Source organism: Macrotis lagotis, chromosome X (assembly GCF_037893015.1).
Source record: "Macrotis lagotis isolate mMagLag1 chromosome X, bilby.v1.9.chrom.fasta, whole genome shotgun sequence".
In the NCBI taxonomy this organism is placed as follows: Eukaryota; Metazoa; Chordata; class Mammalia; order Peramelemorphia; family Peramelidae; genus Macrotis; species Macrotis lagotis.
This window is the reverse complement of record NC_133666.1, coordinates 431,051,181-431,068,316: the sequence shown is the minus strand read 5'-3', so window position 1 is coordinate 431,068,316 and position 17,136 is coordinate 431,051,181. Positions and strand designations below refer to the sequence as shown.

The window sequence follows — 17,136 nt, the reverse complement described above, 5'->3', positions numbered from 1 at the left end:
GAAATAGATGCCAAAACTCCTCTGACATTATTTTCAAGGATAGCGCATCAAGACAAGCATTTAAATATCGCACACAGGGAACAGACTGTTGTTGATACTAAATGAATAGCAGAAGGTCATACAAGGAATAAGTGATGGCATGGAATTTTAAATCAGGTCCTTTGACACCAAGTCAAACCAAAAACTGGACAAATGTAAAGGAAACACACACACACACACACACACACACACACACACACGCACAAAGAAAATATATATTTTGTGAAATAATTCAATGAACACAGTACACTAGGATTATGTAAGCAAAAGTGAATGAAAAATTTCAAAGACTTCTGATGGAAACTCAGCAGGAGAAACAGAAGAATGATTACAATACTTTAAACATCTAAATAAGGGATTGGATTCTGAAAGTTCATTTGCATTACATATGGAATATGTATTACATATATATTGCATATGGAATATTTATATTCATATGTATTATATTTGTATATGTAATAGATTAAGAAGCTGGTGTACACTTTCTCTGCAAATTAGTCTTTGACAGAAACAAACCCAAATATCAGAAACATCAATTCTGACTCAATAATTACTTCCATTTGAAATTACTTTAAATGTAAAATTATTGAGCTAACATGTATATTTATATTTCATGACCCCGTTTTTCTCCCCACATATTTTCTCACTTGATCATTTAATTATTTACAATGAATTGAATACTCATCTTCTGAGATAATTCCAAGCTTCACAAATCCAACCATAATCCCTCTCTTTAGCCAATGTTGACTTGAACCACTGAAGCAGGTATCACTTAGCTGCTACCTGAAATCAAACATGCATGTAGCCTTTATAAAATTTCCTTGTCTCCTCATCAGGGCACAGAGCAGTGAGTAAGAGTTCCACCTATTTTTTATGGGAAGTAGTTCAAAGTGAATCTCATAGGATTTCTTGTGATCCTCATCACAACTCTCCTATATTATATTTCTCAAAAAAGGCACACAATTTCCAAATTTCTCTTTATTGCTGAGAGTAACACCAACCTTCCAATCCATAAGGTTCCCATTCTACATCTCATTTAAGACTCCTCATTCTTCCTCAATACATGTATTCATTCAATTATCAAATCTTATCATTTCTGCATATGCAATATCTCTTGCATATGTCCTCCTCTTATTCATATAAGACACCATCCAAGGTCAAACTCTTTTTACCTCTTACATGGACTATTGAAATTACATCCTAATTGTTTTCTAGTCTTAAGTCTCTCCATATTTCAATCCATTACCCATACAACCGCCAAAGCAGCTTCATAAAATATATTTCACCATGAAACTTCTAGCCCTTATGATGACTCCAAAGGCTCCCTGTTAACTCTAGGGTAAAACAGTATTTCATTTTCAAATTATGCTTTTTTAAAATATATTTTGTATAAATTATTTATGTATGTAGTCATTAATACATGTACAGAATTTATAAACAAGTAAATTATACATTTCAAGACTATTGTACAATTTTAGATTCTAATTAAATATTGAGATATTTAGTTATTTTACTGATATATTTGTGCAAACAAAACATTTTGATACTGCTATTGACTATTAGGGAGGACATTAAGAAAATAGAGAGCCTAAGATGGAGTATATTGGAGGCCTGGATTCAAATCTTGCCACTATTACTAGATTTCTGATCCTAGGCAAGGCATTAACTTTTATATAGTGGAGGAAATCTCTTAAGATTTTTTTTCATATGTCATAGATAGTTTGGGATATGTATTGTTAGAGAAAGTTCTCAAACAGTTAAAAAAATCCCATTTCCCTTTCTGAAGAATATGGTTAGAAATAAATACATTAATATACCATTATTATACTAATAATTCATCCAAGAGAAAAATTAATAAGTATTATACTTGATATCTAGTAGAAAAATATACTTACAAGATATATTACTTAAATTCATAGAATAATTCAATGAAACTTTGCCACCTGACTCCCCACTAAAGACCTAAAGGGAAGGTACAATGAACTCAAAAGCATTGGGTTGTAGATTAACATTGCAAAGAAAAGGACAACTATGCTGGACAACTATAATCCTGGAAATTCCATTTCAATATAATTTATCATGACTTTCATTGGTTCAATAGAGAGAAATAGAAAAATAAAATAAAAATTTAAAATAAAATAAAAATTTAAGAGTATTTAAAAAATTATCCCATAGTCAATTTTTACTACAAATGAATAAAGATAAAAATTTTTAGTTAGAAAATACATTAATTTTAGTATTGAGGTATGATGAAGAATAAAGGCCTCAAAATCAAAAATGAACCTGGCAAAGACTAGAAGTAACTATAAAATATGTGTTATGCATACATGAAACCCTAAAGTTTCTTCTATTAATACACTTCTAGTTGTATGTCAGTATCATCATTTAAAGAGTCTTTTTAACTTATTTGAATATCTGAAGTATTCATAAAATATCAAGGATAGGGAGAATGACTACAGGATAATTGTCAAAGGAAGCATGCAGATCTTCATCAATACTGAGAAAGATACCAGGCCTTCAAATTAGGATTTAAAGAACTGATAGTGTGTTTTCAGTGTCAGACCTATTACAATTTTGAGTACATTTTATTTTAATAATGTGAGAGATCATTTATTTGACAGATTTCATTTTCATTACATTTTAAAATCCAATTGTTTATTCCACATTTTTGAAAAATATTAAAATTTTTATCCCTTAGGTAACATCCTTCCAAAATATTTATTTTACAACCCTCATAACAATATTCACCAGTCATTCAATAAATATTTATTAAGTGCCTACAATAATTCAAGCTTTAGATAAGTTCTGGAAATATGAAAAAAGGTAGATGATAGTCTCTGATCATGAGGAGTTCATTATCTAATGGGGATGATATTATATGTAAACAGCAATATATATAAATGAGCTATATGCAATACAAAATAAAGATAAACAGCAGAAGGAAGACGATAGAAAAACTGCAGCATCTTGAAGTCTGAATCATTGACTTATGTATGATGATTGAAAATGTCTCGTCTTACAGAATAAAATAATCTCATAGCTATAAAGCATTAAAACTTGGAAGCAGTCTCATCCAATGCATACCTTTATGCAACTATCCACTACAATACCTTCTAAAACTATCAATGAAGCTATGATTTTAAAAGGTCCATTGAGAGGAACTCTCATAGGTAATGCCTTCCACTCTTGGGTTAATTTTCTTTCTATCAAGCTTACATTTACCTTTTTGTGAAATCTACTCATTGCTTCTAATTCTGTCCTCTGGAGCAAAGAACAACTCACAATTTTCAAATATTGAAGGATGATTATCATGTCTATTCCTGTTTCAAGCCTTCTCTTCTAAGAGATAAAGAATCCTATTAATTTCTTCCAGTTCTCATGTAAACTGGTCTGAAGGTTCAAAGTCCAACTTTCAATTCATTCATGAGAACATCAATTAACCCATGTGTAAGATATGGTGCGCACACAAAATTTACTACTATTTATGTATAACTACTGTGACTCTAGACCTAATTGGACTAATACTAACCATTGCAATTAAACATTATTAATCAAAGGTGTATAAACCTAAATTTATATTATGTATTAGAAAATACCAGATTTTCTTGGACTTCCCATTAAATATATATCTTATATTAGTTCTCAATGACAAAGTTTCCTCTATTCCTAGACAGAGGCTACATGTTTCCCTCTATAGTGACTGCCTGGAAAGTTAATTGTCTATTATGCTACTTTAAATACAAGTTCAATGAAATACAAGGGAAGATAAGAGTCAAATCTAGTTCAGGAGAAAATGGAAAGTGAAGGACTCTGCTGAATTTGTAATTGCTTTAAGCTAAGAAAGGGGACTTTAACTTTTATTATACCCAAGTTCTGATTAGTAGCAGTGATCAGTTTAATTAATTTTATCAAATAATTGATACCTGAAGTCAAGCTAGTGATAAGTTTACTTACCAAATTTTCCTATGGTTAGTCTGTCCCATTTGAGAAGCCTTCATATGTCAGTTAATAAAAATATGTGTGCTATTAATATCCTATTGCATACACATACACTTATCATAATATTGAGAAACAAATTATTTAAAAAGCCAATTGATTAAACACATTTCATCACAAAATGGTGGCCTAAATGAAATTAGAATCGGTAATGCCAAGGTAACCAACAATCTCACCAATCAGGTATAAGGAAAGCCATTGGAGGAAAACCCATAAGAGATTTATCTTACTGTAAGTTGACATAGAAACATTAATCATTTAAAAAAATTTATTTAAGGCAATGGGTTTAAGGGACTTGCCCAAGGTCATACAGCTAAGCAATTATGAAGTGTCTGAGGCTGCATTTGAAGTTAGGTCTTCCTGATTCCAGGACTGGTGCACTATCTACTTTGCCACCTAGCTGTCCCCTATGTAGAAACATTAATGATTAGTTTTCATGTCTACTTTTTTAACCAATTATAAATCCACTTAGCTGGAATCTCAGAGAACTCTTATCTTTCTATTTTGACAATAATTATAGAATGAGGAACTTTTTAGATCTTTGATTAAATCTTGGTTATCTACATTCTAAGTTATATGAAATTTAACCTTGAGAACTTTTTGAAAGAAAATTAAACTCAATAAGCATTTGTGCCCAATATCCTCTGCTCAATATTATGCCTGAAAAAGCAAAGATGAAAAATGTCACAATGCCTACTATCAAGTAGTATGCATTTCAGTGGATGAGAAAAAAAATAAACTATGTATACAAAAGCTATAATATACATTAGAATATGATTATTTACAAGAAGGCATTCATATTCTTTGTACAAGATTTCTATTTCGATAGTGTTGAAATATGGAATCAATTGAAAAGCATTTATTAAGTATCTACTATGTGCTAACAAATCACTGTGCTAGTGATGCAAATAATAACTCAATCCTTCATTGAAAGTTTACAATAAAATGAAAATATTTTTATTGTGTTTTGAGTGCCTACATATAAATGCAATCATTTCAAAAAAGTTATATGGAGTACCTAAGTGTAAGATTTACTATTAAAGATCTTAAATGCTATTGTAGAAATAGTTGAATAGCACTAGTAAAAATATTTTATAGCTATGTTGTTGATTTTCTTTTCTGATGCAGAAGAATTACTTTCTTATAGTGAAGTTAATTGAAAATTTGTTTGACAGGTTATATTTATAACCATTTTAATAAGTAAAAAAGTGATAATATTTTATTTGATTTTTTTTACCAGACCAGTAATTTCATGGGTAATAAGGAAAGGAGCTCCTTCTTGCTCCCTAGTATCTGTTGAATAAATTATCATTTTAGGGACAGCTAGGTGGTGCAGTGGATAGAGCACAGGCCCTGCAGTCAGGAAGGACCTCAGTTCAAATAGTATCTCAGACACTAAATAATTACCTAGCTGTGTGACCTTGGGCAAGTCACTTAACCCCATTGCCTTAAATAAATTTAAAAAATAATTTAAATTATCACTCTAGTGAGTTGTTTAGGGTTTCATTTATGAACCTGACCTACATCAGAAATGAAAACTGAACCCAGATTTTCATGGCTTAATGATTTCCCCATTGCTTCTTAAATATAATGCCTTGTGTGTAATCAAATTTTATAGGGATAAATACTAGATCTAGTAATTTCTTTGGTATAGAAAACATCTTAGTGGGCACACTTCCCATATAATAAATACTATTGTCTAGAACACTAATAGATAAAGTGATTTAATGAAAGGTGTGAAAAAAAATTAAAACTTTTTGTCATACAAATCTCATTTTTTAAAAAAAATACAAATCTCATTTGATACTTCCAATAATTCTATGAGTTAGGATACAAATTCCATTCCAATTTTACCTATTATCAAGGCTACATGGTTAATATATTTTAGGCAGTGAATATCATATTTGATTGCCATACCTATTTAAACAAAAACCTTTATGATATCATTAAATATTTCTCTCTTTAGATTGCCTCCTTTTAGTCAATTACTAGACCTATATTTAATGCATGGTCATGTAAGCAATATGAATTGATGTATGCCAGATTATATAACTTCAGGTTTTCATCAGGACAGTGATCTACTGGACCGTCGGAAACATTGCTTTGGCGTCCAATCAGAAACTGGAGAGGATCTCTACTTTTCAGTGGAGTTAGAATGTGACCTAGCCCAATGGGAGAAAGCCTTCCAAACAGCAACTTTTTTAGAAGTTGAAAGGATACAGGTGAGACCCAATTGAGTGTCTATTTTATGAAATACTATTTTCAGCATTAAAAAATAAAGTTAATTGGAGAATTTAAATTTTCCTGTAGCAAAATTGTGCTTTCCTGCATATTATATCCTATATATTTGAACCCATAAGAAACAATATTTGATTATTAAATTATTAAAATTATTATTAAAAAATTACAGATGACATAATGAATTGAATATAAATTGAGTATCAAGGAACAATTTTATAATTCAATCATTATCTTTTTATCACTTGATCATTTGGGGGAAAAAAATACCAGAAGATTCACAAATTGATGGAGATTTTTGAGAGTACATTGGAGGCAGTGTGTTTATATATTTCTATTAAGTTAGTTAAATAGAATTTATTGAACATGTGCTAAATACAATACACTGTACTAGATGTCATTAGTTTATACACTTAAAACCCTCTAAGACAATGTCTTTTCCATGAAAAAATGGTAAAAACCTAGGCAAGAAGACAAAACATGAATAAATGAGCAATTTGAAAATAACCACAAAATATTGAGCCAACATTTCCAAAGTGAGATCATATAGATTAAATGCATGACTACTAAGAGACTGACTGCTTTATTCTTAACTAGCCTTGATTAGTCTATTGGGACTGGAAAGGTTGAACTTTAGAATTTAACCTATAAAAAGAGTGATAATTTTACTAATATTTACTTTGAACCTGATCATTGATTTCATTGTGTTGTAACTCCTGAATATGCATATGCATATATATACATATATGTAGCCATATAAATTCAGATCAGTAACGATGTTGAAATTTATATTATTAGAAAGAAGCCTTGGGAATACAAGGACACACAGCAATATACATTAGAAGCAAATTGCAGTACAGTGTTTCTGACTTTGAAGTCACTGGCCTATCCACTATACCATGCTGTCTTTCTAAGTATTATCATATGATCTAATAATTTTTTTCTGGACAACTAAAATTGTATGACAATTGGCAATGACATAAAGAAATCTTAATAATTATTATTAGCTTCTGTTAAATTCTATTTTTCAATATTTACTTCCAAATATATATTTTTTAGATTTATTTCTGTATATATTTAGGGATGAAAGATGTTTTGAAAAGATGCAGTTTTAATAAGGGTAACAACACTACACATTTCTATTTCCTATTCAGCTGTGTCCTATGAAAGTACAACCACAAGTAACAAGTTACATATTCTGTAATAAAATCTGTAAAGGATCATGTAACTGGTGTTTAAAAACTAAATTATGTCTTTGTGTTAATCACACATTTATATATTTAAATTTCCCCATATTTCTGTGTACTAATTATATGACTGTAACATGTGATAGTAAAAATGTTTAATATTTATTTTAAATTTTCATTGAACTTTTTTCTTTATGACCGGATATATTTTTCTAGTTCATGAATTTTTCATGCTCATTATTAATTAAATCTAAAAATTCTCCATGACATCAGTGTACCATAACTGATTTAACCATTCCCCAATAAATGGAGACTGATTTAATTTACAGTATGTTTACATTTTCAAGGGAAAAAAACTTTTCTAAATATATTTGGATATATATTTCATCTTTGTTTTTTTGTCTCTTTAGGGTAGTCAGGAATAAATAGGTCAAGATAGATAGATGAGTGATAGATGACATGCATAGACAGATACATAGGCATATAGATGAATAGATAGATACATATATACATGAAGCATTACCATATTACAAGTACTATAATAAGTGAGCATTTGATATAAGATTTGTTTCCAAATATCTTTCTCAAAAACTCATTCAAAAGCATTGCTTTCATTTAAACAAACATTCTAAAAGAAGTCACCAGGACTGAATGTTCTAGAATATTTAACTGCCCTGGAATTCTGATATCATGAAAAGAAGATTTTTTTCTTTTCACCACTCAGAAGTAATTTTTCCTCATCTTTAGCCTGTCTTTATTTGAGTCATAAAACCTTAGAACAGATGTCATTACTATTTCCATTAATATTAAGTGTAGAACTTATTTCAGTAGCCTCTAACTCATCCTTTTGTGTAAATCTTGCATGATAGTTGTGATATAATAAGTTTGGGAGAGGTGGCATAAGATTTATTCTTTAGTTGCTTCTCAGACTATTTATATAAACAACTGATTTCTTCATGCACCTGTGAAAAAATGTACTAAAGAATGTTGCAGTGCCATAATTTTGTTATGCACTGTTCAGAACTTAATAAAGTCTATAAACATACTTTAAAATGGCTTTCTTGCTATACAAATACAATTTTTAAAATTGATTCTGAATTATTGATGTAGAGAAAAGTCTATATTTTAAAATAATACTATATTATGAGACTGTAGGGTGAAATATCAAGACTATTTTTAAAACATTTGTAATATTTAATTTAACAGAAGCTAATAGATTAATGTATTTATTTCTCCTTTATATTTATTTAATTACCTTTTTTGCTACCTTCATTTAGAAGGTAATGTAAAGGCTATAGGTTCAATGTTGACTGTTTGCCTCCCCAATGGAAGTTAGTATTTAGAGGGTCTCTAATTCTTCCAAACTTTACAGATGGGATAGAATAACTTTACATTATTTTTTCATAGTTTAAAACAGTTCTTTGAATCTGTTATGTATATTCTCTAAACCTGAGATCTGAGCAACAGCATAAAATTTTGGACTATTTCCAGAAGTACCTATGGTGGTGAATTATTCATAAAACCAATTTGAGAAGTAATATACTGGAAATGAACAATGAAATATTTAATTATAGTTTTTTTAACTTAGAGTTTATCATACTTCATGTTTTTTATAAATGAGAAATCTATAATTAAAGTTAATTATTACATGTTTGAATAAAGAGATATCCAAAGTCACAAGAATTTGAATATGCTTATCAACTGACAATTATCCTTTTTAGTTTTTCATATACATATTCAAAAAGACAGTACTACTAGATCTATATAGAAATAAAAGATTTTGAAAAAAACCCAAGATCTATTGAAAGTAAAGTAGTAAAGAATATGAATGAATATCTTAGCTTGTTGAACTGATGTTTACATTGGATTTTACTTAGATCACAATATAGAGGGGATTATCATCTCAATAATAATTCTCATCTATTTTTATATCATTTTATTTGTTTCATCACTTTTGCTATCCTTTTCTGAAATCAACCTACTCATAAAAATGATTTTTAAGGATGATCTGTTATAACATAACTTAACAAGATCCCATACTACCACCTGTTATGTATTAGTCAATAATCATGTTTTAAGTATCTATTGAATTTCAAATATTTGGCCAGATGCTGATGGTATAAATCAGCCAAGTTGTTTATTAAACACAAACTATGGACTTATAAACATGAGGGATTCAGTTTAAAAAATATGATCCCTGACATCAATTTGATCATTGTTTTCTAATAGTAAGAAAATGTTTGTCTGTGTGTGTGCATGTGTGTGTGCATGTGTGTGTGTGTGTGTGTGTGTGTGTATGAACATATAGGATAAATATAAAGTAAATGGGAAACAACTTTAGAAATGGTGGAACTAATAGGGAAGGGAAAACAAAATTGAAAGTCTTTTCCCTCAATAAATTTAAATCTTATCAGATAAGAAAACCTGTTACTATAAGTATTTTAAAAAGAATATATAAAACTGATTTTCAAGGAAACCATTGGATGCAGGAGGGATTGGAAAAGACCTAATATAGGAAAGACTGAACTGAGTGTTTTAGGAACTTGGTAACTGTCTTTATTGAAAAGAGGGCTTTGTTTTTATTTCCCCAAAATAAATTAATAAAAATCTATATGTAGCAGACAAATAATTATTTCCCCTGGATTCAAAACATTATTTTTAATCTACTTGCAAAAATAGATTGGACTAATATAAGTATTTGAACATGGAAGGATTTCTGAATATATAAATAGTTTTAAAAGCAGTATTAATGACAAGATTATATTTGGGAAATATCTACTAGCATTATCCAAAAAGGTGTAATAGCTCTCTCAAAATAGGATTCAAGCAATGATAGAAACATGGTTTCTCTTTTAAAATCAATTTCTCATTTACTTAATACAATTTTATAAATCACTTGACATGTTATCTGTCTTGGTGTCTCTATTTGGTGGGCTACCAAACAGAAGAAATTATTTACATATATAATCCCTAATACTTTGAAAAAATACCCAGTTATACAAATTCTTTTGATTATAATTTGAGTAATTAAATATAGTAAAAATGACATTGTATTCTTGAGAAGTAACTATAATTATGTTGCTATTGTGTCCAGCTCTTTGTGACCCCTTTCAAGGTTTTCTTAGCAAAGATATTGAAATGGTATGTCATTTTCTTCTGCAATTTATTTTACAAATGAGAAACTGAGGCAAATGTATTAAGTGACTTGCCTAGGGTCACACAACCATTTAGTATCTAAATTCAGATTTGGACTCAGGAGGATATATTCTTGACTCCAGATTCAGTGCTTACTCTATCCATTGTGCCACCCAGCTGCATCTATAAGAAACATAGTATATATAGAGTTGACTGCTAAGTCAGAAAGTTTGACACAAAGTGACCAGGTATCACTTAACTTTATCGATTAATTTATTTTTAATAACTTTAAATATTCACAGTTTTCTAAAATTTTGTATACTTCAGAGAAGGTACAGGTAGAAATATTTCCTCACAAAGAAATCAATGAAATCATAATTCCATGAATTTTTAAAAATTCAGAATTAAGCACATAATTCTATAGAAATTCAGACATATGTCAGTGAACAAGTATTTAAGTACACATGATGACCCAAATATCGTGATAGATTCTGGGTAACTAAGATAAAAAAAGAAAATGAAACAACAAGCAAAAAAAAACAACAACACAGGCCCTTACTCTCAAGGAGTTTATATCCTGTCATCTAACTGCCAGCTTCTAAATTAGCATTTCCAAAAGTGAATTTTAGTCAAAACATCACAAGGTCATGTAGTCTAAATCTCTCATTTTGCAGATGAGAGATCTAAGCCTGAGAGACTTCCCTATTATTACAAAGATAGCAAGTGGCAGAGCTGGGATTCGACCTTATGTAACTAAGACTCCAGATTTAGCAAATATTTCTGCTGCACCATGGCATGGACAATGTGACATAATAAAATGAGAACTAGCCTCTAGGCCAGGAGAACAAGCCTTTAAATCTGGCATATACTTGCTGTGTGGTCCTGGGCAAGTGACTTAAACTCTGAGACCTCTTCTGTCTGGCTGTAAGTTGTACAGAAGGTTCAAATCTAGTTTAAAAGGAGCAACCATACCTAGGAATGCTTTAGTTTCTGTCCTATCCCTTAACTGCTTCATTGCTATGCTCTTCTTCATCTAATATTGCTGTTATTTAATGAATGAGTAATTTTATTTTCACTTTATGCCCTTTGTTAATGAGTGAATAGTCATGAAGAAATTATTCATAAATGAAGTACTGAAGATATTTCTTTTTAGGAAGCAAGGATCATATGAGTAGCAAAAGTTTTAATGAAGTCTCTATGCATTGAATCATTTAAGTAATACAGAATTCAGTTCATGCAATGCAGTGGGAAGGGCTAAGTAGACAGAGCATAGTGCCTGGAGTCAGGAAGACTGAAGTTCAAATCTTACTTCAGACACTTACCCTGGGAAGTAATTTAACATTGCATGCTTAGTTTTCTCATCTATAAGATGACTTGCAGAAAGAAAAAGCAAACTACTTCAGTATCTTTGCTAACAAAACCCCAAATGAGGGCATGAAGAGTCAGAAAGGACTGAAACTGCTTAATCATGTAATGATATTTACAGAATCAAATATGTTCATTTCTTATCAAGTCATAATAGGAAATGTAAATGTGAAACACAAACTATAGTACAATGGTGTCTTTTTTAAATATTTTGCCAAATGCAATATTGATATGTATTTATCACTGTCATTCTCTATAGATCATATTTAAATGCAAATAAAGCAAAGGTCTACAGATAGTCATACATCATATTGTATAAATAGAGCATGGTACCTTCTGTGTATATTCTCTCTCCTTTCTTGATTAATTCAAAATGCATGATTCTTTTTAGACCGGAAATACTAAAGGATGAAATAGTGAACTGAGAAAGAGTAGAAATAAAGAAAATACATAGACTAGAGAAGTTAGGTAAATTGTGTTTAAACTCAGTTTGTCAGTATACATAGTTCAACTCCTTAATGAATTAGATTTGAACAAATTTAAGAAAGAAAATAATGGGTAGTTTGAATAGTTTGAAAGCCATCTCAGTAAGATGATTGCATGTATGGGCATAGTATCATTTCTATTATGTGTGACTTTTACACTAATAGGCACTATCTTGCAATACTTCTTAGAGTAACATAGTAGGAGTTACCCGTTCTATGGAAAAATCTTTCCTTCTATCAAATTTAATTGAGTACATTCATTTTTATGAAATTTAATCATCTAAGCTTCAAGTTGATTACACTATTGCAACTCACTTCTTGACTATAATATTGAATTTTGCAAATCTTTTCTCACATATTCAGAAGGTATTGTGAGAAAATAGTTGGGGTTTTTTTTAGGTTTTTTTGCAAGGCAATGGGTTTAAGTGGTTTGTCCAAGGCCACACAGCTAGGTAATTAGAAAGTGTCTGAGGCCAAATTTGTACTCAAGTACTCCTGCCTTTAGGGCTGGTGCTCTATCCACTTCCCCACCTAGCTTCCGGGAGAAAATAGTTTAACAAAAATGAGCTATAGTCCCTTCTGGTTGATTTAAATGCCTCTCTGTTCACTTGAAATATTAATGTGAGTTAATTGGTCTTGTAAAGGAATGGTCATTATTTTTGTCTTTAGACTGCACTCATTTTTGGCAACATATTTAAAGTTTCCTGTTTGAGAGTTACAAAAGTCCATTTCTTTGTGTTGGTGTGAAACATTTCTCAAATTAGAGACTTTTTGTCAAGTCATGAATTCTGTTATTTTTCTTTGCTTCAGGTCATGTTTTAGTGAATCAAAGAAATTTGTTTCCAAAAATTCATCCCTAATATGATAGAGTCTTTAGAAAAATTTTCATTAGTGTTTAAGAGAAGCTATAATATGAAGCTTTCAGAGGTGTTGTTTGTAAAAAAAAAATCCTCAGCATGATTCTGCCAATATCTGTCAATTATTACAGCAGCTTGGTGTAATGAGGCAAAAAAATCTCTTTAGATCTTTCTCATATAAAGTAACTTTTTTTTAATCTTTCTAGTGCAAGACCTATGCCTGTGTACTGGAAAGTCATCTAATGGGACTAACTATTGACTTTAGTATGGGATTTGTCTGCTTTGATGCTGCAACAAAGGTAAAATTTTCACTCCTGGCTCTGATAATCATGGTTCAGGTATTCCAACTTGGGATTTTTAAACTAAATAAACTTGAAACATTTTCTCACAGTTTTATAGTCAATTATCCTTTGCCAAATCCCTAGACTAAAGCATAATCCAAGGGGTTTGTTTCCTGACTAAAATGGGATAAATAGTGTTTTAATGTTACTATTGAAAAATTACAATAAAAACTGATAAAATACTAATTTCTTATGCTGCTAAAGTACCAAATATGCTAGTTCTTTTGGCATATCAGTGAGCTATGCCCTTACTCTAAGAAAAATATACATCAGTGATTTGCCTGGAAGATTCTTTCAAACAATTTCTCTTGTAATATATAACAACTACCATTGTAAAAGTAATTTCATTTATGATAATGATTTTCTGTACTTTTACCTTCCTAATCAGTGTTTCATAGATTCATGAAATCTTACATTTGGAAGAAACCTTGGAAACAGTCAAATGTAGTCTCTATTCCACTATCAGAATCAATGATTGTGTCTTCTCTTCTTAAAAATATTTTCTATTTCACAGACATCTGTGTCTGGATTATTTCATCTTGCATATTTGTTACAACTTATTTTCAGTCTATTATTTGATAAATTTTTTCAAACTAAATCCTTAATTACCAGTCAGGTTTTTATATTGAGGTGTCTTTTGCATATCTTTAGAATCACTCCATTATAGTATATGCTATTACTGTTACTATTGTTTAAGAGGAGACAAAGTCTTAAAACAAATTAATCTTAAATAATTTCAGCTATCAATGGTTTGTGAGCTATGCTTTCTGGTATTTCTAAAATCATACAAACACACACAAATGCACATACACATATATTTATGCAAATCTTTGATTTAAAAGGAATTAAAAGGTCACCTACAAAATCAAACTCAGGAAAAAAGAATTGTTATCTACAGTGTTGGTGTCATGGGTAGATTTTCGTGTTATGATTCTTAATGGCAACAATGACATCATTATAGCAAAGAAATAAGTTTGAGAATGCATATTTAAAATCTTCATGTGCATTCTTGGGGTGCTAAAGCTTTTATGACTCTGTCTTCAAGGCTGATATAAGCCATTGATGTCTTGATTTCCACCTTTTCTGACTTGTGCAGCATGAAGATAATGAGGATACAAATGTCTCAAACAATGTATATCACTATCTGCTTACTCATACCATGGATATGCTGGCAAGTTTCCCAGAAAGAGGCAGGAAGCAGTTAGTGAATCTGATTAGTTTGAAAATACTAAGCAAATTATTATATTTCTATCTAGGGGGCAAAAACATTTAGTGAGAAATAAGGTTTGAGTCCAGATCGGTTTGACAATGTGCTGTCCTAGCCCAAAGACCTAAAGGAATAGCAATAATTCCTACCATCTGTTATCATACTCTACTGTGTTGAATAGTCCCATTAAAGGCTATCTGAGGTTTGTGTGAGATCATAGCATTTGCCATGCCCATTAAGACATTTCTTCATATAATGATAGATCTAGAACTGGGAGGGAGGTAAAGCACCACCTATTCCAATCCTACAGTTTACAGTTAAAGAAACTAAGACTCAGTGAAAGGTTAAGTGACTTGAATTCATTCATATTTCCTTCTGATACAGATAAAAACTACTGTATTCCTCTAGGATACAAGTTGTACACATGGTGGATTTGTGGTACAAAGCGGATGTACCATTATCATTTTTTGTTTCACAATGTTATGGAAATGTTTGTTTTATTCCATAAACTTCACTAATCAATTGAAAATAAATTATTATTTAAAAAATCCTTAATAAAATAAATAAATAAGTAAATAAATAGTTATTCTTTTCATGTAAGTGGGCTCCTATTGTTTAAAGAAAAATCATTATCTGGTGGTTGAAATTCAGATGATAAAGGCAAAGGTACTGATCATAATTGACTGATCATGGACCATAACTGACTGATTATTGATATTCCATGAGGAAACTCCCTCTACCAATGGTCAGTATTACTATTATAATTATTGTTATCAATAATAATAATAATTTGTCCTTTTATATTTTTTGAGAGTTTCCTAGGGCACTGAGTTTCGGTGATTTCCCAAATGTCACATTGCCAGCTGTGTCAGAAGCCCAGATTTGAATCTAAATCCTTGTGTCTTCAAAATTAACTCTTCACTGCTAAACCCTGTTGCCTCTCCTAATTTAGCTGTTTCTTTGGGTCAGAGGCAAACAGACTTATCACAACCCTGACATTCAAAGTCATTCTTATTTAATAGAGCTTTCTCTGGTATGTCTCTCTCTGGCATAATTAAACATCAAGATATTCCAGAAGACAACCAAGGTCTTCAACCAAGAATCACTTATCCAGCAAAATTAAGATTAATACATCAAGGGAAATAATTGTCACTTAATGAAATTCAAGCCTCCATAAGGAGAAGAAGAGAATTAAACCAACAATTTCATCTCCAGTTTGATACCCAAGAGAAGTATGAAAAGATTAAAAGGGAAAAGAAAACAATGAAGATTCAATAGAGCTAAATTGTTTATATATCCCAATATGGGAAGATGATACTAGTAATTCTTTCTTTTCTTTAGTTTTTTTTTTTTTTTGCAAGGCAAATGGGGTTAAAGTGGCTTGCCCAATCCAAGGCCACACAGCTAGGTAATTATTAAGTGTCTGAGGCCAGATTTGAACCTAGGTACTCCTGACTCCAGGGCTGGTGCTCTATCCACTGTGCCACCTAGCCACCCCTATACTAGTAATTCTTAAAACTTGTTTCACTAATAGTATAACTATGCAGGATATATATATATATATATATATATATGATTAGATAGATATAGATATAGATATAGATATAGATATAGATATAGATATAGATATAGATATAGATATAGATATAGATATAGATATAGATATAGATATAGATATAGATATAGATATAGATATAGATATAGAAAGAGAATGTGGGTAAAAGGTGAATTTGAGAGAATGACATTGAAATAATTGTAGATATTTGATTTTTACTTTATTCTTAGCCAGTTATTAGCTCATGTTGATTATTCATTTAACAGTGTGATCTTAACCAGAAGTACACTACTTTATGGTCTTAACATTCTATGAAATTACATTCCATTTCTTTTTTATTTAAGGTTTATTTTAATTGATATTTTACTTTTCCAAATACAAATTATGAAGATTTTTCAACATTCATCCATATGCATTGTATATATTTAAGTTACAAAATTTTATTCCACACTCCCTTCCTACCCCCTACCCCCACCCCCTCCTCTCAGTGGCAAACAGTCAGGTTAATAATGTCCATAAACATTTGTGTTAAGCCTGTTTACAGATTAGTCATTTTTGGCATGAGGAATTAGGACTAAGAGAAAGAAATACAGAAGAGATTATTTTTTAAAATGAATGTGATATTCATTAGATTCAGAAGAATTTTGTATTGTTTCATTTTTCTTCCTCTTGATGGGGATAGTATTGTCTATAGCCAATCTAATAGAGTTGTTCTAGGTCTCTGAATTTCT

The 17,136-nt window shown here is 30.4% G+C and overlaps 1 protein-coding gene across 1 annotated transcript in view; it reads left to right on the top strand.

The window, feature by feature from the left end:
* The window catches only part of SNTG1 (syntrophin gamma 1), a 536,013-nt gene that overhangs the window by 418,425 nt on the left and 100,452 nt on the right, over positions 1-17,136 (top strand). The window contains exons 14-15 of the mRNA XM_074202064.1: positions 6,105-6,257; positions 13,509-13,601. Of these exons, the coding sequence (XP_074058165.1) occupies positions 6,105-6,257; positions 13,509-13,601 (246 nt within the window). The remainder of the gene's footprint in view (positions 1-6,104; positions 6,258-13,508; positions 13,602-17,136) is intronic.